General features: G+C 36.4%; 1 protein-coding gene across 9 annotated transcripts in view; it reads left to right on the top strand.

The window, feature by feature from the left end:
* Positions 1-18,717, top strand: part of LOC129062295 (membrane cofactor protein-like) — a 37,599-nt gene extending 18,882 nt beyond the window's left edge. Inside the window, exons 5-14 of one of the 9 annotated variants that reach the window (XM_054563159.1) lie at positions 204-398; positions 2,203-2,385; positions 2,758-2,802; positions 4,846-4,887; positions 8,114-8,155; positions 9,423-9,455; positions 10,801-10,836; positions 11,342-11,399; positions 16,611-16,696; positions 18,519-18,717. In XM_054563159.1, coding sequence (XP_054419134.1) covers positions 204-398; positions 2,203-2,385; positions 2,758-2,802; positions 4,846-4,887; positions 8,114-8,155; positions 9,423-9,455; positions 10,801-10,836; positions 11,342-11,399; positions 16,611-16,662 — 686 coding nt within the window. In that variant the 3' untranslated portion in view covers positions 16,663-16,696; positions 18,519-18,717. Of the gene's footprint in view, positions 1-203; positions 399-2,202; positions 2,386-2,757; positions 2,803-4,845; positions 4,888-8,113; positions 8,156-9,422; positions 9,456-10,800; positions 10,837-11,341; positions 11,400-11,959; positions 11,999-16,610; positions 16,697-18,518 lie in introns of all 9 variants that reach the window. The other 8 variants (XM_054563163.1, XM_054563158.1, XM_054563161.1 and 5 more) reach the window with 8 other exon arrangements.
* Positions 18,718-22,636: the final 3,919 nt, after the last annotated feature.

The following is a 22,636-nucleotide window of genomic DNA, read 5'->3' as shown; positions in this document are numbered from 1 at the left end:
ATTCTCTTATGGATGAAAATGAAAAAAGATAATACATTTTTTAAAAAAAAACTTTCTTCTAAAGGGATATTGGATTTACAATTAGATTGTGGAAATCATATGTTAATGGATTTACTGAAGGCAGTTCAGAGGACATGGTTAATTGTGTCCTAATCTTTTATTTTTTCTTGTGCCTTTCCTGTTCTCTTTTTTCTCTTTTTAAGCGATTTACTGTCAACCACCTAGACAAATACAAAATGGTGTCACCAATAACCATAAGGATGCATATGTATATGGTGAAGTAGTAACTTACCGTTGTAGTGCTTCAAATGGACCAGATGAATACTCACTTGTCGGAGAGAGCAAGCTTGTTTGTTCTGGGCCTAACAAATGGAGTAGTGATCCTCCTGAGTGTAAAGGTAATAATATTTTTATTTATTTATTTATTTGTATAGTATGGAAATATTTTGTAAATACTTTACCAACAAGTAAACAAAATAGCCATATGTGCTTGCTCACCCTGTTGTTGGTTTCTAATTTAATTTTTAAAAAGTAAAGTTCCCCACCCACCACGCATGTTCTTGGTATTCTGATTTATACATAGTGAACTACTGTGTAGATGCATGAGTTGGGATTTTTTTTGCTTCAGAGTATCAAAAAGCTCACCACACATTGCCTTAAAAATAACGGATTTATTTTTTATTACAAGATGGTTAAGAATTCTGGCTAGAGGAAATGGTAGAATAAATCATAAAAGACTAATCTTCTCACCAGTAAGATTGATAAATTCTGGATGAAACATACAGGCATACCTTGTTTAATCACACCTGGCTTTATTGTGTTTTACAGATGTTGTGCTTTTTAAAAATTGAAGGCAAGGCCCTCACTAGCAAAAACATTATACCTTGCTTTATTACGATACTTGTTTTATTGCTGTGGTTTGATACCAAACCCGCTATATCTTTGACATATGCCTGTACTTTAAAAACAATGTTTAAGGCATTAGAGCATGACTTAAGACAAGGAAGCACTGGAGAGTATTTGACTCTTGAAAGAAAGGAACCACTGAATAATACCAAAGTAATTACTCTTGTCGAATGCAAAGAGAACATTCTTTAATTAAATATTCTAGGCATTAAGATAATTTTTAACAAATATCAAAATGTTGAAATCATTTACTGTACATATTATTATCTGATCACAATGGAATGAATGTAGAAGTCACAAAATAAAGATATATAAAATCCCCAAATATATGAAAATTATGCAAGACACTTCTAACCCATGAAACAAGACTTCACAAGCAAAATTAGAAGGTGTTTTGAATTGAATAAAAATGAAATACAAAATGTCAATTTATCAAAATTTAGGGGATACAGCAAAAGCATTGCTTAATAGGATATTAATAGCATGAAATACTTATATCAGAAAACGGGGAACATCACATTAGTAATCTAAGCTTCCACATGAACCTAAAAAAAGGAGCAAATTATCCTCTAAACAAGGAAACAAAAGGAAAGAATACAGATAGAAATCGAAACTGCAAAGAGAAAAAAGTAGAGAATTAACTAAACAAATAGATCTTGAAGAAGAACAATAAAATCTTTTAACCTATAACCAGTCTGACAAGAAAAAAAGAAAACACAAATTTTTAATATCAAGAATTAGCCCTGGCTGGTGTGGCTCAGTGGATTGAATGCCAGCCTGTGAACCAAAGGGTCACCAGTTCTATTCCCAGTCAAGGCACATGCCTGGGTTGTGGGCCAGGTCCCCAGTAGGGGGCAAGCAAGAGGCAACCACACATTGATATTTCCCTCTCTTTCTCTCTGCCTTCCCCTCTCTAAAAATAAATAAAATCTTAAAAAAAAAAAATTAAAACAGTGACATCACAGAATATATCCTAAAGATATTTAAAGGATAATAAGACTACCACAAACACCTTTATGCCTAGAAATTTGACAACTTAAACCTTCTCATAAAAAGACTCTTCTCCCTGGGGAATCCTTCAAACATTTCAGGAATAAATATTAGCAGCTCTAGACAAACTCTTCAAGAGAAAATAAAAAGGGGTGCAGAGACTCATCTAACCACATTTCATGAGAATTGCATTACCCTGATACTAAAACCAGACAGAAACATTTCAAGAATATTAAAAACTATCCATAATGAACATCCTAAGTTTAAACAGCTTCCCATTAATTCTGGAATTTCTTCACTTTGTAGTGGTCAAATGTCCGTATCCAGTCCCGGAAAATGGAATGCTGTTGTCAGGAATGAGTCGAAAATATTACTACCAAGCAGCAGTTGAAATTGGATGCAAGGAGGGTTTTTACCTTCAAGGTCAAAGTAGAGTTGTCTGTGGAGCCAACAGCATGTGGGAACCAGAGCTGCCACAGTGTATTAGAGGTACAGTGTCTTTTTCTTTCTTTTTTGTTTAGATTTAATTTTTTTGACATTAAATGTAAATGATACAGAGTAGTTGAAATGAAGCAGTTTTAGTTTAATTATGTCTTAACATGACACGTAAAATTCACAAAGAATTCTGCTTTTGTTATTTTGCATGTTTTCATAGGGTTAGCATGTTATGTATTTCACACAGGTATATAAATTTTTCTTCAGCTTTTTTTTATGTGTGACATTGGGTAGCAACCTTTGAAGAAAATTGAAGCATGGATATTTTCATCTACACAAGTCAAAAATGAAAGGTGTAATTTATATAAATGACAGAGCAGTAATTCCTAAGTGGTTAATCCAGTCAACATTATTTTTTTTTTCCAGTGCCCGCTCTAACCAGCCCAATACCTCCAACTTCCAGTGCCTCAGGTTTTGTAACTTCCTGCTTATATTATTCAAAATCTTTTAAATATTTGATGATTTACACCCATTCATCATTTCTAGTAATGAAAGGTGGAAGAACAAACGTATTTACAGCCATTCTAGTTGTTCTACTTAGTGATTCTAAAATGATTTGCCATAGTCCTCAGATATAAACAGCCATGTTGACTTGGCAAGTCACATGAACTTTAAATGTGTTTATTTATATTAAAATTATTTAATACTTTCCTCACTGGATGGTAGTAACCTTTAAGTGGGATGCATTAAAAGCAATTAGCACAGTGCCTGGAATATGGGAAGTTCTTAAAGGAAGCTCATGTGACTTTGACTTAGAGCATCACTCCAATAAGGCTAGTGAACAAGGTCCATGGCTTCTGTTTTTTTAATACGTTTTCTGTCCTCAACTTTGCTATTTTATTCATTTTAAACGTGATCTGGCAACACCTTCACAGGGTATCTTCCAGATCCAGGACTGCTTCATTTCTTGGACTGGAAGCAGTCCCTCCCTGCTTCCCTCCCCCTGCCCTTATTTCCGCCCCCCAACATTTAGTACCATTTAAACCCCCCTCCCCCCGCCCCATACAAGTATTCTTTTTGTCTTTACTGGGCATTTTTATCTGGGAATAGAAACTAAATATCACACCAACCGACGGGCAGGAAAAGTCATTATTTAATGAAATGAAATGGAGGACTTCTTGCATGGGCTGCTCATCAACTGCTCTGCTTAAGACTTGAGAGATTATTTTGATGTGGTGGAAGGAACTTTCTACCTGATTTCAGTGCTGCTATTTCTGTCTTCTTCTTGGTTTCAGCAGAACAAGAGACAAGAGGAATAGTGGGAAGAGCGTTAGCCTGGGCTGACGTCACTTGGGGCCCTAGTTTGGTTCTGCTTACTCATAGAATATCATTTCTGTGGGCTTTCATTTCCCATTGTTTAATGAGGGTGCTTGAACTCAAATCTCAATCATTGTCTTCTAATTTGCTTGTATATTTTCTGTTGTCCTAATACTTTAAAGCATTGGGGGGAGTTACGCATGTTAACATGGTCATTAAACCACCTTTTTTAATTCCTGTATACATGGTCCCTGGTAGCCTCCATGAGAACCTTGAGTGCTGTGAGATTTTGGGGTGGGGGGAAGAGATGGTTTTTTGGTGGATATATTAAGATTGCATGTGAATTTTATACTCATTGACCGTTCCTAGTGGGTATAAGCACTGTGATAGACTGTTTGTTTTTATAAAGATTTTATTTATTTCTTTTTAGAGAGGGGAATGGTGGGAGAGAAGGAGAAAAATATCAGTGTCTGGTAGTCTGTCATGCATTCCTTCCTGGTGACCTGGCCTGCAACGCAGGCATGTGCCCTGACTGGGAATTGAACCAGCAACCCTTTGGTTTGCCGGCTTACACTCAAATCCACCAAGCCACACCAGCCAGGCTAGGCTATGTTGTTGTGCTCTTTTGAAAGAGTGGACTGTAAGAATTCACAAAGGATTTATAAAACATTGATTGTGAGGAAAATTTATAACTACAGGCTTATTTAAAAATAAGAAAAATCAAAATTCTTACTGGGTCTGTACATTATTTTTTGTTACCAGTTAAAGGAAGGTCTGTATAATGGTGAGAAAGTAGCTCTAATTCTGCTAATATTAAAAAAAGGATCCAGGAAATACTAAGGGAAAAGAAGAGAATAGAAATTATGTACTGTAATACAATAATACTTGAATGGTATTTTTTAAAGGTACATATGTTTATTCTGAACACTTTTTTATGATTGATTATTAATTGACTTCTGTGGTTTCCATTATAAAATACAAAGCTAGTGAAGCTTGTTATGCAGACATCTTATGTATGTTTGGGAACATATATTTAGGTTAAATTCCCAGAAAGTAAGAGTTGCAAAGTTCAGACAGTGCATGCATTTTTCATTTTAATGACTAATCAACCTTTTAAAAAAAAAATCAGAAATCAAAATTAAATCCATAGCATTGTATTGATATGGCTGGTGAATGGAATCAAATTGATTTTTCTAGGTCCTGTTCCTCCTTCCACGGCTCCAGTTCCCGGTCAGCCAGGTTCAGAACTCTTTATTCTATTTCAATTGTTAAGAACTGTATAACCTAATGGGTGGAAAATGATGTCATGTATTAATTTGCATTTCTTTAATTATCAGTGGAGAAGAGTGTTTGAGTGTACATTATTTATTCATGCCCTTTGTTCATTTGTCTATATGAGAAACCAGTAACTTGGGTTTCTAAGTTATGGGTGTTGGTTTGTCAGAACTCATAAATTAAAGCCCTTTTAACCTGAGGTAAACATTTTTCTCTAGGGTTTTCTTTTTTTCTTTTTCTTTTCCTTGCCTTATTTTTACTAGTCAGTTTTCTCTTAAGACTCTTATACTATTAAATACAGATTTATTTTTATAACTTTTACATAACTAGTTATGTAAACTAGTTACATAACTAGTACATGACTATAAGTTTTTAAAATTTTAAACATTAGGAAAGCGTGCACAGTAAAAGGTACTCTCTTTCTCTAGCCCATGACCTGAGTTATCAATCCCTTAATAGTTCAGGTGCCTTTGTTTCTATACATCAGTAATCCTGTATGTGTAGATACACATATTTTGGCATCTGTTCTTTTTTTTTTCTGAAACAAAAATGGCATCATGCTGTTATTATTTTTCTAAAACTCTGACTTTTAGTCTATCAGTGGTCATTCACATGTGCAGAAGTTTTACAGTAGGAGGTAGGTAGATATATCGATCATTCTTAATGGCTGTGAGTGTTGTGTCTTTCTTATAACCATTATAACCATTTCAACCATGTGTTCTGATTGCATTCTTTAAATTTAAATTGTTGGTACATCTGGAATTCTTACAGTGTATGGAATGAGACAGAGTTCTTTTTTACTCCACCTGCATCGATTTCTTGAATAAGTTGGCTCTCCAACTGTTTTGAAACCCCAGTTTTCATTATGAATTTTACATTCCTCTTGGCAATACACAGAGCTTCCAATTTCTCTACCTGTTTATCAACACTTGTTGTTTTCTGTTTTTGGTTACTAGCCATCCTAATGTATATGAAGCATTCCATTGTTGTTTTGTTACCATTTCCTAATGACTAATAATCACATTTTCACGTGCTTATTGGTGTGTTTTATATCTTTGGAAAAATGTCTATTCAAGTCCTTTGCCCATTTTTGATTTTGGGGTTTTGTTGTTGTTGTTATTGAGTTTTAAGGGTTCCTTACGTATTTTGGAAATAAATCCTTTGTCGGGTATATGATTTGCAGATGTTTCCTCCCATTCTTGGATTGCCTTTTCACCCTTTTGATAAACAGAAGTTTATAATTTTGAGAAGACCAGTGTATCCTTTTTTTCCCTTTTGTTGCCTGTGTTTTTGGTGTCACATCTAAGCAATCGTTGCCAAATCCCAACATCATGAACCTTGTCCTCTATGTTTTCTTCTAAGGGTTTTAAAGTTTTAGATCTATGCTTAAGTTCTTCAATACATGTTGAAGTAGTTTTTGTGTATGGTAAAAGGCAGGAAACCAACTTCATTCTTTTGTATGTAGATATCCAGTTTCCCCAGAACCATTTGTTGAAAAGACTGTCTTTTCCCCATTAATTATTCTTAGCACCCTTTTGGATATTTGATTGTATATGTGAGGGTTTATTTCTGGGCTTCCTATTCATTTGGTCTCTGCGTCTATCTTTATGCCAGGACTACTGTTTGGATTAGCTTCTTAGCAAGCTTTCAAATCAGGTATTTTGAGTCCTTTCAACAATGCTGGTTTTTTCAAGATGGTGTTAGCTGGTCTTAGACTCTTGGTTTTCATGAATTGTACATTTCCATTTTTCTATTTATGAAATATGAATATTCAAGATGGGATAGGGATTGCATGTAACCTCAAGATTACTTTGCGTAGTATTAGCATCTTAACAATATTAAGTCTTTTTATCCATGAACACAGGATATCTTTCTGTTTATTTATGTTGTCTTCTATTTCTTTCAGCAATATTTTGTAGTTTCCAGTGTAGGAGGAGTCTTTCACCTCCTTGGTTAAGATGATTCCTGAGTATTTTAGTTTTGATGCCATTGTGAACGGAATTGCTTTCACAATTTCCTTTTGGGTTGTTTATTTTTAGTGTACAGAAATGCAACTAATTTGGGGGTGTAGATTCTGCAGCCTGAAACTTTGATGAATTTATGTATTCATTCTAACAGGTTGTGTTTGTATGTACACATGTGTTTGTGAATGTAATCTGCAGAGTTCTCTATATAAAAGATCATGTCATCTTCAACAGAGATCATTTTAGTTTTTCCTTCCCAGCTTGGTGCTCTGTATTTTTTTTTCTTGCCTTATTGCTCTGACTAAAACTTCTAGTATATGCTGTTCAGCAGAAGTAGGAAATGCAGGCATCCTGTCTTGGTTTTGATCTTAAGGCAAAAATTCTCAATCATTCAACATTGAGTATGATGTTACCTATGGAATTTTTTTATTTTTTAAGAGGGGAAGGGAAGGAGAAAGAGAGAGAGAAAAGACATCGATTGTGTGAGAGATGCATTGATCGGTTGCCTCTCACATGCCCCGAACTGGTGACCTGGCCTGCAACGCAGGCATGTGCCCTGACTGGGAATTGAACCAGCAACCCTTTGGTTTGCCGGCTTACACTCAAATCCACCAAGCCACACCAGCCAGGCTAGGCTATGTTGTTGTGCTCTTTTGAAAGAGTGGACTGTAAGAATTCACAAAGGATTTATAAAACATTGATTGTGAGGAAAATTTATAACTACAGGCTTATTTAAAAATAAGAAAAATCAAAATTCTTACTGGGTCTGTACATTATTTTTTGTTACCAGTTAAAGGAAGGTCTGTATAATGGTGAGAAAGTAGCTCTAATTCTGCTAATATTAAAAAAAGGATCCAGGAAATACTAAGGGAAAAGAAGAGAATAGAAATTATGTACTGTAATACAATAATACTTGAATGGTATTTTTTAAAGGTACATATGTTTATTCTGAACACTTTTTTATGATTGATTATTAATTGACTTCTGTGGTTTCCATTATAAAATACAAAGCTAGTGAAGCTTGTTATGCAGACATCTTATGTATGTTTGGGAACATATATTTAGGTTAAATTCCCAGAAAGTAAGAGTTGCAAAGTTCAGACAGTGCATGCATTTTTCATTTTAATGACTAATCAACCTTTTAAAAAAAAAAATCAGAAATCAAAATTAAATCCATAGCATTGTATTGATATGGCTGGTGAATGGAATCAAATTGATTTTTCTAGGTCCTGTTCCTCCTTCCACGGCTCCAGTTCCCAGTCAGCCAGGTTCAGAACTCTTTATTCTATTTCAATTGTTAAGAACTGTATAACCTAATGGGTGGAAAATGATGTCATGTATTAATTTGCATTTCTTTAATTATCAGTGGAGAAGAGTGTTTGAGTGTACATTATTTATTCATGCCCTTTGTTCATTTGTCTATATGAGAAACCAGTAACTTGGGTTTCTAAGTTATGGGTGTTGGTTTGTCAGAACTCATAAATTAAAGCCCTTTTAACCTGAGGTAAACATTTTTCTCTAGGGTTTTCTTTTTTCTTTTTCTTTTCCTTGCCTTATTTTTACTAGTCAGTTTTCTCTTAAGACTCTTATACTATTAAATACAGATTTATTTTTATAACTTTTACATAACTAGTTATGTAAACTAGTTACATAACTAGTACATGACTATAAGTTTTTAAATTTTTAAACATTAGGAAAGCGTGCACAGTAAAAGGTACTCTCTTTCTCTAGCCCATGACCTGAGTTATCAATCCCTTAATAGTTCAGGTGCCTTTGTTTCTATACATCAGTAATCCTGTATGTGTAGATACACATATTTTGGCATCTGTTCTTTTTTTTTTCCTGAAACAAAAATGGCATCATGCTGTTAATATTTTTCTAAAACTCTGACTTTTAGTCTATCAGTGGTCATTCACATGTGCAGAAGTTTTACAGTAGGAGGTAGGTAGATATATCGATCATTCTTAATGGCTGTGAGTGTTGTGTCTTTCTTATAACCATTATAACCATTTCAACCATGTGTTCTGATTGCATTCTTTAAATTTAAATTGTTGGTACATCTGAAGTCCTTATGGTCTGACCTTTCGGTTCACAGTCCAGCAGGTACTCCATGGAGCCACACCAGCCAGGGCCACTGTGGATTGTTCATAAATGGCCTTTATCCTGTGGAAGTTTCCTTCTACTGCACATCAACTTTTAAATTTTTTTAAGGATTCCAGTTTTTTTTAATCCTACGTATAGTCACATCAACCCATAGGCTAATTTTAACAGTAGTGTAATGATAAATCATGCTGTACCACCGAATATTATTATAGGAAATATTACTGGACTGGAATAAGAATTCTGATGGCATTGAATATAAATTTATAATATTTTATGATTCTGCTTCTAAATAGAAACATTAATTTATATAAGGAAAATATAAGAGTTTTCGCTCAAAGGCGCATAAATTCTAAACCTATACTTTAGAGGTCTTTAGTCTTAATTATTGTCTTTTTTTCTTTTTTACTTATTTGTGTTTTTTTTTTTTTCTAGAACCTTCCTCCGTACCACCACCTCAGGACCTAGGTATTATTTTGGTTATTAATGCTCTGCATTATGAGACCTTAAAGCTGGAAATATCGTATTTTGATTATCTGTAGTCAGAGAAGAAACAACCTGTCACAAATGAGTAATACTTGACATTTGTACTTATTTTAATAGTGCAAACATGTCAGTAATACAGTTTTTAAGAGAGGTACCTCAAATTAGGATTTCTTGTAGGTGAGGATTGCTGTGTTCATATGTAGGTTAAAATTTATAGAATATAATTTGCTTTCCATTTGATAGTGTCATTTTGTGTTGGCAATTGGTAGATGAGTTTTCTTTCTCATCATACCTTGTACACCCAAGCCTTAAAGTGCTTTAAGTTGCTTTAACTTTTTTTCAGATCGGGCTGGTGTAACACACTTCATGTAGGCTCACATAGTTCATATAACACATGTACAAGAAAATGATATGTTGTGTCATTTACATGAAATACAAAGATTACTTGGTAAGTAAATGAAGAGAAACATATATTTTCTTAATATTAGGCTAGTTCAGTAAGGTGAATCTTTATGAAATGCACCTTAGGCTTGCCATGTTTTCTCTCTGAACACTGTAGTTAAACTCTCATTGTGTCAGTAAACCCACTGCCATCCTAAGACATTAAACACTTGATTATTTTTAGTGAAATGAAAAAAGTAGAGGTAAACATGTCATCGTGTGCTTTGACTTACAGAAATTTAATAAATATAATGCCAGTTTAAAAGCAGAGGTGCTATTAACCAACATTTGTAAGGATTAAGATTCTGTAGGATTATTTATTACTCCTTGGATAGTCAAACAATGTATGTTTAAGTTTCTAAGCATAATTTTTATATTTGTGCCTGGGTGTTTCTTTTGCATTCTTAGAATCTCCTTGGTATGTCTTAATTTGGGGGTGGAGTTGCTTGAGGAAGGATTGATGATAGCATATTGTTTGTGCAGATTTGTGTAATTAATGGAACTTCATTATGGCTTATTGCACAGATCCACTGTTGGTGGGAAAATATAAATTAATTTTGTAATAAAAATCATAAACAATAGATTGAAAACAGAACTAAATCAACTATAATGGGATAATACATTTTTAAAACGATTTTCCACTAATCTAGTGAATTCTGATTTTTCTAATAGTGATATTTTGTAAATAACCTGGTGTGGTAGCTACAGCACAAAACATTGTTGCGTCCTAAGCCTGAATTCAAACTAGAAGGGTTCTGTGATCAAAATAGCTGGATGCACTAGCAGTCACACCAAACTAGATTGATAAGCTTTTCCTTTGCTGTAGTTTATAGATGATCTGATTAACTAAAATGTAATTGCTTCAAACGGTTTAATTTTTTCTCAGGTGGAGGACCAATTGCTGGGATTGTTATTGCTATATGTAAGTATCCCAATTTGATGCCACTTAAGTCAAAATACTAATGTAAAGAAGAGCGTTATTTGTTTAATGGATTTTTAGTTTCTATAGATTTTATAGCTTGAAATTAAGTTAACCAATCTAGGAACACCTCTTATATGATATACTACCTTGTATTGGTGATTACATGTTCATTTATATTCTATATGTCTGCTTATTAACAAATCCTAAATAATACATGCTTTGTCAAGATGATTAGTCACATGTGTTTGTATCCCAAATATGTTTTGGGTAACTTTCTATATTAAGCAAGGACTCTTCTCTGACTTATTGTGGACTGTTTAAGCAATTCCAGGGAATTGGATTTAGATGGTGAAGAGTCCAGCTGGATATAGATATATATACGTGCTTAAATAAAATAGCATTTCCTGCCTGCTGAACTGTAACCAATGTTAATTTCTTCTGCTTGATTTTGAATATTGGTAATTAGTTGTCACTTACATTTCATTTGTTCTTTGGTTTATTGTAGTGGCAGTCGTTGCGGTAATTGTAACTGTCGCCTGGTACTGTCTCAAGAAGAAGAAAGGGTAAATTTAAGCGCACTTCTTAAACACATTGGTGCTTCACTCTTTACATACTTCTGTGCAGCTTTTATTTGCATTTTGTATCGCATGCGTTTTTAATGTCTGTGCATGACTGTGCCATCAGAATTGCATTTCTTTACTAAAAATAGTTATAGCTACTTTTGCTATCATTGTAACAAGAAGTCTGCAGTGTTGCTTCAGCTATTACATCTGTAAGAAAAATTTCTGTGGGATTCACGGTTTAAGTTCTGCAATAAATCGTGGACCATGATGGGGCCTTCCCCACCCTAGGTATATCCTACATTCTAAATTGGGCCGGTGGCCAGGATTTAATTTAAAATTTCTCACTCGGAAATTTTGACAGGTATAATTATTGGAATTTTTTAATGAAAATTTCCATTTGTCATTTTCACTTAAGTAGTTGTTAAGAAGCTTTGTAGATGTCTTCAAACACCCAGTTTGATTTTTTTTTTTCCCCCACTTGGAGTTATTTATACAAGCTAAACTGGGGAATTAAAAGCAACATTATTTGATTTCCCTCTTATGTTCTCTTAATTTACTAGGTTGCAGAAAAACTGATGGGGTTAAACTTGCTGAGAGGGGTAAGACTAACAAGGCACCTCATTAACTTTATCTATCTATTTATTAAAATCAGAAAGCTGGGAGACTTAGAAAAGAAACAATGTACAAATTCATCTAAGGTCATGGGTTTTTAAGCATCAAACTTAAATTCTAATGAAATAATTTACAATTTAATGAAAGAATAAATCCTGGAGCATAAATCAAGATTATGTGCTTTAAAGCATAGACCAAGATAAGATGCTTTGAAATTTTTGATTTTTACATATTTGTTCTTCCCAATTATTTTGGAAGTAGCCTGGTAATCAAACCCCATTAATTTTAAGAAGTTTGGTATTCATGATTTTATGACATATGTATTTTTCTTTCGTATTGATCATTAGGTTTGGGCTATGTAATAAAAGTACATCTGCACTCATAAAGAGTTCCAACTTCTTTTATATTATGGGTTATTTGTTTTAAATACCCACAATTCCTTCATTTGAATCTTAAGTCTTACATTTGTAGAACATATGCTATGCATATATGATATCTCTTTCAGTAATATTTTTTAATCACATATACACATCAGTTCAAGTAGAAAATGCTATCAGTTAAGTACTTTCACAATTCCAAAAGTTTTAAATAGAAATGACTTCTAAATAAAGCAAAACAATATAGCTTTGCTATATTGTTCAAAATATCCCTTCTTTGTTTAAAACATCAGTGCATCAAAATGCACTTTTTTTTCTTTTTTAAGATTTTATTTATTTTAGAGAAGGGGGAGAAAAACGGAGAGAAATATCAATGTGTGGTTGCCCCTTGCACACTGCCAACTTGGAACCTGGCCCTCAACCCAGGCACGTGTCCTGACTGGCAGTCGAACTGGTGACCATTTGGTTTGCAGGCCGGGGCTCAGTCCTCTGATCTACACCAGCCAGGGCAAAATAGTTAAAAGTTCTTAAACGAGCTTAAGTCAAACGCTCTAGCTATCACTTAATGGGTCTTTTAAAAGTGAAGAATTAACTGAGCATCAATTTCAGCACCATTAGCAATTGGAGACTTCCATTTGTAGTGAGCTCCAAGTGATGATGATACTGGGCCTGCATTATACTTTGAGTAACCAGGGTGAAGGCTGTTACCGATATGCCAATACATTTGAAATTGGAAGAAATATCATGAAGTTTATAGGCAAGTTTTCTCCTCTTCTAGGTATTGGATTTTTAAAGACCTCTTACCTATGTATATATTCTAAAAAGTATGTGGGGTAATACTTAGTAACTTTACTTTGCTTTTAAAAAAGTGAATATTTATTTTATATTCTTTGCACTGTTTGATGTTCATAGTCTTTGCACACCCCCTACAGCAAGCTGACCGTTGTTGCCTTGGAAACTGCTTTACAAAACTAAAATGCATGCAGTGTCTTTTCTATTTGTAGAGGTAACTGTGGAAGCAGGGCACTATGCACGGTAAATCCCCAGTTGCTGTTACAACTTGGCACAAAATGGACTTCATGTAAACTTGTATTTGTGATGATTAGGAAATGCAGGTGCCCTTGTACAGACTTCATATCAAAGTACAAAATAGTGAGGAGGTTGACAATGTCTGTGGTATAGGTGGAGGCCAAACTCCCCTCCTGCCCCAAGCACATCAAAATATGCACCTGTATATAAATCAGAACTCCTGATAGGCAACTGAGAGCTGATTGAAGAGCTTCTGAAGAACAAAAGAGAGGAGGCCAAATAGAGTAATCTGGGGAACTGCAGGGGCTGTCGGGGATCTTGAGGAACTTCCAGATAGGAAGTGCTGGTAGACTCCATTGTATACACCCCCCCTCCACCTAGATAAGGCAAGTGGGCGCTCCGTCTGGGTGCTTTGTTATACATGCAAGATTACTGCAGTGTGTTCCCAATCACACTCCCCGTAGCCCATTTTGGGTTCGAGTAAAAGGAGCAAGCAAGATGAACAAGGTGTCCCTGATCGGGGCTCTTCCAGCCTGACAATGTAGAGCCCCAGACACCTGCCTGGCCCCAACGAGGCTGTCCAAACTACCCAGCACTCCCAAGCTACGCAGGGTCACCTCTATACAAGACCAGTTTCTATACAACAGAAGGGAGAGAGATCTAATAGAGAAGGCAAGCTGCAAAGCAATAGGGAAATCTCTGAGGTGGGTGCTGCCAGCGAGCACTATTGTATATGTCCCTCTACACCTTGATAAGGTGGATGGGACCTCTCTCTAGGTGCTCTGGCCTACGTGTAAGTTTGCTGAATTATTATCTGAGCCAGTTTCAACTCCAAAGAGGAAGCAGGATCAACAGAGCACACAACTGACCTCCCAGCCTGGAGCCTCCCCATCTCAGTCGGCCCACATCTCAGACGCTGTAGGCATCCGCTCAGCTCCAAGCACCCTGCCAAAAACCACCTGACATACAACTTACATAGAGGTCACTTCTGCACAAGGCCACTTTATTAAGACTGGGAGAAATAGCTGTTTTGTCTAATTCATGTTAACAAACATAGGAAGTGAAACAATGAAAATGAAAGGATGTCTCAAATGAAGAAACAGAAAGTGTCAGAAGAAACCCTGATGAATGGAGATAATTTGCCTTTTAAAGAATTGAAAGAAACAGTTACAAGGTGCTTATCAAACTTGAGAGTTGGACAGAGGAACTCATGGAAGACTTCAATGAAGAGAAAGTATAATGAACCAAGCAAAGCTGAAGAATGCAATAACTGAAATGAAAAATAAACTAAAAGGTATCAACAACAGATTAGTTAATACAGAAGAATGAATCAGTGACCTTGAAGACAGACTGGTAGAAGTCAAACAGCAAAAAGATTTTAATTAAAATCTTTCACAAAATTAAAATACCATGTGATTTCACTTATAAATGGAATCTAAAAAACAAAACCAATGAATAAAGAAAACAAAACAAATCCATAGATCTAGGGAACAAGCTGGGGGTTTGCCAAAGGGGCAGGGGTGTAGAACGATAAAGGAAGTGAAATTGAAATGAAACATGAAAAGGGGTGAGACATAGAATAGCAAATTTAAAAACTGCCCATATACATGTAAGGTTTGATTACACCTTAGACTTCTCGGGGAAATTACTACTAAAGTATGCATGGCAACATGTGGCAGGGGGTATATGAAAGTAGGAGAATACATTAGGGCCCTTGTAGCATTTCCTAGGAAGTATATGATTGGGGAGTCTATGGGAGAATGTCACCCAAAATTATTACATATAAGGAAACCACTGTCAAAATAGAACTGTCCCTCATCCGTTGGCTAAATAAAGAGGGCAAACCAAGCAGCAAAACAAAGTACAAAATAGTACAAGTAGTCATTTTTAAGGTCATTAAACATCACTTACATTATGTTGGAAATGGTCACAAAATTGTTGTAATGCCACTTTCTGCTTCTTAGCTCTAACCTGAGAACAGGATCCCCAAATCGGCCTGAAATGGGCCCCATCTTCACGCCCCTTCCTTTTCTTACCCGACTCTTCCACCGCACTCTCTAACCCTGGAATGCATGGCCCTGCCCTGTCCTTTGCCGCCGCTGCAGTCCCTTTTTGCATGTCACGGCTGTGTGCTTCCCAAACTCAGATGCCTGTTTATTTGCATGTTTTAACTTACTTGTAGTGACTATTTTTTCCATAGATGCATGATTTTCTTTATCCTGGTTATATCATTCCAGGATAAGTGAGAGTTTGCTAAGTTCATTAGAATAATTTATGTTTCTTAATAGTTTAAATCATTGTGACAATCTTTTTCTTTTTTTGTTAAGGATATTTGGTATTTGTTATAAACCTGTGTTTAATATTAGGTTAATAATGACTGATTCAGTAACTTTGTAATTTTTAAGCCATCTGCTTAAATGAACATCACAAAGTTTTTGGGATCTACTGTATGTAGAGGCCAGCTCAGGCGAGGGACAGTATAGTGACGTGGAACAAAAAACTGAAGAGTCAAGTGAACTTGGGCATTTTTCTAGTTGGTTCTCAAATTCTTGAACATTCAACAAGCTCTTTGAGAATTTTAAATAGAAAACTAATAATACACATATTTTGTAGAGTGAGCGTGTTAATGAAATTTAAACACATCCCAGGAAAATCCCAGGAGGTCTTATAATCAGTTTTACAGAGAACCTCCCTCCGGTTGAAAACAGAGGTGCCCCAGGAAGAATCTGTACTCAGTGCAGAAGTCAGAATGTATCCGGAAATGTGTGACTTGTCATAAAACGGGTTCCTGGGACAGTGTTACATGCATTTAGTACGTATGCTCTGTGTATTCCCTAAAATCTAAGGCCCTAGAGGCAAGGGCCGAACCTCCCCCAATCTGTTACTCTGTGAGAGAGAGTTTACATAATCCACTTCAGGCTAAATGTTTCAGAGATAAACAGATTGCACAGAAAATTAGAATCTTTATCTGCTAGATGAACTATAACACTTCAAACTTAAAGTAGCTTCCTGCACAACAAAGTTCACTCTTTCCAGTTCCTAAATAAGAATCAGAAAAGCCATCATGTAGGAACGAATCATCAGCTTTCCTTCCCTTCTCCCCTATCACTAATTTTACCCCAATTATTGTGCCAGTCTTCCTTTTGGTTTGTTGTCACTATTTTATTCAGGCTTTTTCCCTTCCTCTGTTCAGCACCTACCTAACTGGTGAGAGCCACAGAGAAGTAAAATTTATTTCTCTCTGAGAAGAGATGAAAGGTTTGCTTTCATCATTAAAAGGTATCTGCTTTCTGTGTTTCTTTTCAGATGTCCTTTCTTTTGAAAAATGTTCGATAAATATATAGATGTCAGTAGCCCCATCTAAGATACAATGACAGTAAACATTAAAGAGGACACTTAGATTCCTGTTTCCTTTGCTAAATTACCTATTTTTTTTATACCATTCCATTTTTAATAATGTAAAATAATGTGGACTAACAGGCTTTGTCTTTGAGGTGGGCTCTGATAGAGTCATATCCCCATGTCCCCTAGCTTCTAGTTGCTGTGAATCTGAAAGTGAGGGACTTTTTTTAGCTAAGTATCAAGTAATCGTAGAATCTGTTCATTTTAAGGGCAGGGAAGAAAAATGTCCATTTACAGAAGCCAAAATACATTTCACTTAATTTTTTAAATGTTTAATTTCAACTTGTAAATATGAACTCTGTAAAGGCATTTATCTTTTTCTTGACCAGAACTTTTTTTTTTTTAACCATATAAAGAGAAACCAGCAAAAAAAGATCCCTAGATTTTGAAACCTGGATTGCATTTCCTGACACCCTTTGACCCCTCACCTTCTGTTTGAATGAGATAAATGGGAAGTGTCCCTCTATTTGCCAAAATGTGTCTGCATAGCGGGAAAGCGCGGGAGAACGTACCCCAACACCTGCACTGTCAGGCGCTACCCTAGGTTACAGTCAAGAGTTTGGGAGCAGGTTCTGCAAAGCCCAGTGGGAAGGGCAATTTCTTGGTAAAAGTGAAGCGGTGTCTTTGATAACCATGGGCAAAGGGCAAGACAAACATTCCTACTAGAAGGGCAGTCTGGGCCTCCCAGCCCTCTCTGTCTTGTTCTCTCAGGATTCCTTTGAGGCAGAAACCAAGTAGGAAAGTAGTTTTCAGAATGTCATGAGCTTCCAGGTGTCTGTAAACAGTCGAAGTTAATTTAGTGAATGCCGAAGTTAATATAAAATAATAGTGCTTAGTAATTGGGATTCAGACTTTTATCATCTTCAAATAGCTTCATTGTTATATCAAGTAAATGTCAGAAATGTGTTAATCCTTTTTATCTTTTTCACATAGGAATTATATTTTAAATTCTAATTTAAAGAAAAAGATACCACTTTTACAGAGAAAACATGGATTGACTTCAAAAAATAGAAAAATGTAGCAGTCCTGGAGAATTCAGGGAGAGGCCTAGCCACTACGTCACCGCCCACAGTAGTTTTTAGGAAGCTGCTCTATCACAAGTGCGGTCCTGTGACAGTGGTGGCTCACGTGGTGGCCTCCCCACAGAGAGAGATCAAGAACCCAGGTCTGACTGCCGCTCTGACACTGGCTAGGCCTCCCGGGAGTGCTTGCTGTGACAAGCCTGCTGCAAGTAACTGGCTGGGCCCATTTTAGCCCTGGTCCGTCAGTTATGGTAGGTTGACTGAGGCGGGGAGTACAATGACATCTTCTAATTCAAAAAGTAATGGCCACGTGTGGCTGAGGACTTAAGTGTGGCTAGTCCCATGCAGGATGTGCTAGAAATGTAAAACACATGGCAAAATGTTAATGTTTTCTCTGTATTGGATCAAGTAAAATATATTAAAATTAATTCTCTTGTTCCTTTTACTTCTTTAATGTGGCTTCTAGAAAATTTAAAATTACTTATATGACTCAGTGCTGTACTCAGAGATTCTGAGGGAGGAGAGTTGAACATTTGATACTGTTTTAAAACGACTGTTTCTTAGATCAGAGACTCCTGATATTAGTTTAATTGTCCACTGTCTAAGTAGGCTTCTGAATTTAATTTCTGTACTTAATTATGGTGATGTCTGATGCTGCCTCTTTGTCTTGTCTTTAGGAAAACAGAGGTTAATGCGGAATACAAGACCTGCCGGGATAAGTTACGCACCCCAGTAGAGGAGACCCACTAAATGGCTTCCAGAAACAGATGTAGGGCATTTTACCTTTTGATTTTGCTAAATGTCAAGGTCTACATTAAGTTCACATAGGAACTATGCAAAACAGTATGGAGATTCCTCAAAAAGTTAAAGATACAACCACCCTATGATCTAGCAGTTCCACTTCTGGGTGTCTATCTGAATGAAGTGAAATCAACGTGTGGCAGAGATATTTGCCCCTCCTTTTGTTGCAGCTTTATTTACAATAACAAAGACGTGGAAACAACCAAAGTGTCTATCGATGGATCAATGGCTAAAGAGAACTATGCTTGTACAGTGAAACGCTATTCAGTCAAAAAAGGAAGCCCTGACCTTTGCAACAAGGATGGACCTTGAGGGCATTTTGCTAGGAGAAATGTCATACAAAGGGAGGCAAATACTGTGTGATCTCATTTACATGTAGAATCTATTAAAAGACAACAACACAAATCCATTTTGGAGGGACCAGAGGGGGGCGATGGGGGTGGCGAGGTGAGGAAACTGGATGAGGTACTCAAAAGGTACCAACTTCCAGTTAATAAGCATGTATTGGGATGTGGTGTAAAGCATGACGACTATAGCTAGTAATACTGTATAGCATATTGGGAAATTCCTAAAAGAGTAGGTCTGAAAAATTTTGATCATGAGGGGAAAAAAATTTTTTTTTTTATTTTGTAACTGTGAGTTGATGGGAGTAAACAAATTACTGTGCTCATTTCATAACATGAAGTCATCACGTTGTCCACCTTAAACTTACACAATGTTACCACATATCAATAAATCTATCAGGGAAACATTGATAAAGGTGCTCGGTGGTTTCTTTGTCATTAATGCTAAGATAACGCTGATGTTTTAATGTCATTTGAATGTAGTCGTTGTCCTTTGATGCCCCTTATAAATGGGTATGAATTTGGATATGATTATCTTGCTTGTTTTACCTTAAACACCCCTTGGATTTGTAGGGCAAGTCAACACAGGGTCCCTGATAGTATTAAGGTGGGGAAATGATGTTTTTATAAAATCTCAAAATTTAGAGAAATATACTTCAAAATGAGATTACATTTCATCTGTAAAGAACGTGATTTTGAAAACTTTTTTCCAAAAGTTAGTAATACCAACTCTTGATTCGTTCTTTGAACTGTTATATGTATGATGATATATAGTTTATTGTAAAAAGTCTATAAATGTGTGTATACTGCTTCAGTCCTTAAATGTTAAAAAAGTCACTGAAAACTGAGAATTTGAGTAAATTTGATTTCCTTAACTAAGAATATTATTGGAATATACTCAGTAAATAGGGTAAAATTCTATTAAAAAGAAACACTTGTAACTTCTTGGTAATATAGAGAAACCATAAATAAAGTTAGTATATGACATTTGCTCACTTTTTAAAAAAATTTTATATTTAGAGAAGGGAGGGAGAGGGAGAGAAACATCAGTGTGTGGCTGCCTCTCACGCGCCCCCTACTAGTTATCTGTCCCCCAACCCAGGTTGATGCTCTAACTGGGAGTCCAACCACCGACCCTTTGGTTCATAGGCTGGTGCTCAGTCCACTGAGCCATGCCAGCCAGGGCTTTTCACTTTAATATCAAACACGTCTAAATCAATAAAAATTTAAAAACAGTTGCATACTTCTGTAAAAAGTTAGAGCACACTCGGTAACAAGAATGCCAGCTTAGTACAAAGTGAATGCTGTGGCCTTATATAGTTTTCTCAGGGAGAATTTTACTCTTGAAGGGACGCAAACTTCTGCCCTTGGTGGTCTTCTCTCCCTTCTTGAATAAAAAGATAACCACTCCATCACCTAGCCATAGGCAGTTTCATGGGGAGTAAACTTAGATAACCTCAAATTGCATCAGAATTAGTTTTTGTGTGCATCCCATCAGAAAACTTGTTGGTCCTAGAAGGAAGAAAAATCACCTAGCTCAGGTAGCACGTTATGCTCAGGGGGAAGAGATTCCCCCTCTTCTGAGTCCTCATACCAGTCAGGGTCTCTTCCAGATGAGCCAGTGGGCAAAGAGGAGGGACTGCTACTCTAATTCATTCTTACACGTTTTCTTTTACACTTTTATATTTAGTAGCCCAAGTTGGGCCAAAGAAACGTTGCCCTGAGTTGGACATGATTGGGGGATCGGTGGACCAGAGTGAAGACTATTTCACTCTATCGAGTGTGCCTTCTGCGGTCTCTGGTGAGGGGCATTAGGAAGGTGAGTTTGAGCGGGAATAAGCTAGAATTCTGAAATATGTCTGCTATAGCTATTTTCAAGGATTATGTACTATTAAAGCCTAACAAGTGCTTGTCAACCAAAGATTGTTATGCTTACCAAAACAAATGCCCTTTTATAATAGTTTCTGCTTCAAATTTACTTTTTTCAATTTAAATATGAGATATATATGTCAAATAATTTTTCAGTTACTGAAATATATGAGGAAAGCACTTTTTGTTGAGAAGTTTGTTCAAAAGGATATTTGAATGAAAAGTTTCTTAAATTGGGAAAATGTATTTGCAGTGAAATGGAAAGCCCCATGTATGGTTTTTATTGTTGTTTTTGAAAAATATCTTCAAGTCTCCTAAAAATAAAATGGGATTGGTGAACTTTCATTTGGGCCGGCGTGTTTATTTCCAATGTGTTTTATTTCAATCAGTATGTTTCTGATGGGTCCCATCTTCTCTAACCATCCCCGCCCACAAGTCATCCTCCCCCTCACATCTGAGCCTAAAGCGCATCAGGCTTCTCTACTCGCAGCACATCACGTGCCTCTCCTGCTCACAGGTGTCCAGTGGCACCATGTTACTTACAGCATGAAGTCCAGGTTACTCAGAATGATGCCTGAAGACCTACAATTAAATCCCAAGTTTTCTTTGCAAGCCACCTCTTTCTGCTGCAGTTCTTCGTGGAACCTACTGTCAGTCAAGCCGTACCATCTGCCTAGTGCTATATTCCTAGTTCACTGGTGCCTGAAACACTTATGGTCCTGTCAGATCCTGGGCTTCTTCCAAGGCCATGCATAGTGCCCATTCCGTGAAGCTTTTCCTGATTTCTGCCCAGCTATCATATTAACTCACTTGAGTCAACCACATCGAAGGATCTATAAAAACAAGGCTGCTAGAAGACATCTTCACGTCGGTTTAATGCATAGGTATGGCTAAGTAAAAACCCAAGTCCAACAGTGAAATTATAAAATTTGTGTAACTAATAATAGCATTTGTTTTTGCTTATGCCAAAACAACAAAGTCCTTGCTCTTGGCATTAAATCCGATTGCTAAACCTCTGAGGTCAGGCCTCAGCGTGTGTCAGTCAAGGCCGCGCTGCAGTCGCCTGGGCGCTCTTGCCCGGAGTTCTCTCACACCATCTGCAATGTGGCCTGGCCACAGGGACCTTTTTTAAAGCTCCCCAGGACTTCTAACATGCAGCGAAGGCTGAGAACCCCTGCGTTGGTGACTCGAGTCCCAGGGTCCGTTTCTACATAGAAACTTAAAATGCGCAGAGGCTTCCGTTTACCTGAGGTTTTATTAAGTCAGCCTGTGAAATCAGAAAATGACTAAGACTTGAATTAAGGCCTTGTTGCCTGGCTAACCAAACAAGATTATCTGTGGTCTAAAAGTACGAAAACAATCTTCCTAATACCAACACTGGATGAAAATCAGGTTAACTACAAATTAAGCATTTGATCAAAATTTATTTGGCTTTAACTTGAGATTATTTCTAATACTTGTATATTGCTATCTTACACACAGGGAGAACATTCTGGGTGGCAGTAAGTCTGCGAGGATGCTGAAGATACCTGGAACAGGAGGAATTTGAATTTGCATTGTTAAGGCAGATGTTAGGTTTAAGGAAAATAGGCAACTCTGATATTCTAAAGTTCAGTGACAGCTAATACTGTAACTCCAAGTGAACTTTTTCATATACTTTAAGGATTTGCATATTTGTACTCGAGCAGGATTTAAAATAGTGTACTGACTTCCATAAATCATGCAAAATTGAGTGGCTGTGCTCTTTTTCCCCCTAAGCCATATCGTTTCATCGTTTCCAG

This window comes from Pteronotus mesoamericanus, unplaced genomic scaffold (assembly GCF_021234165.1).
Source record: "Pteronotus mesoamericanus isolate MK-2021 breed Mesoamerican mustached bat unplaced genomic scaffold, CSHL_Meso_final scaffold_705, whole genome shotgun sequence".
Lineage (NCBI taxonomy): Eukaryota > Metazoa > Chordata > Mammalia > Chiroptera > Mormoopidae > Pteronotus > Pteronotus mesoamericanus.
This window is presented reverse-complemented; position numbering and strand designations above follow the sequence as displayed.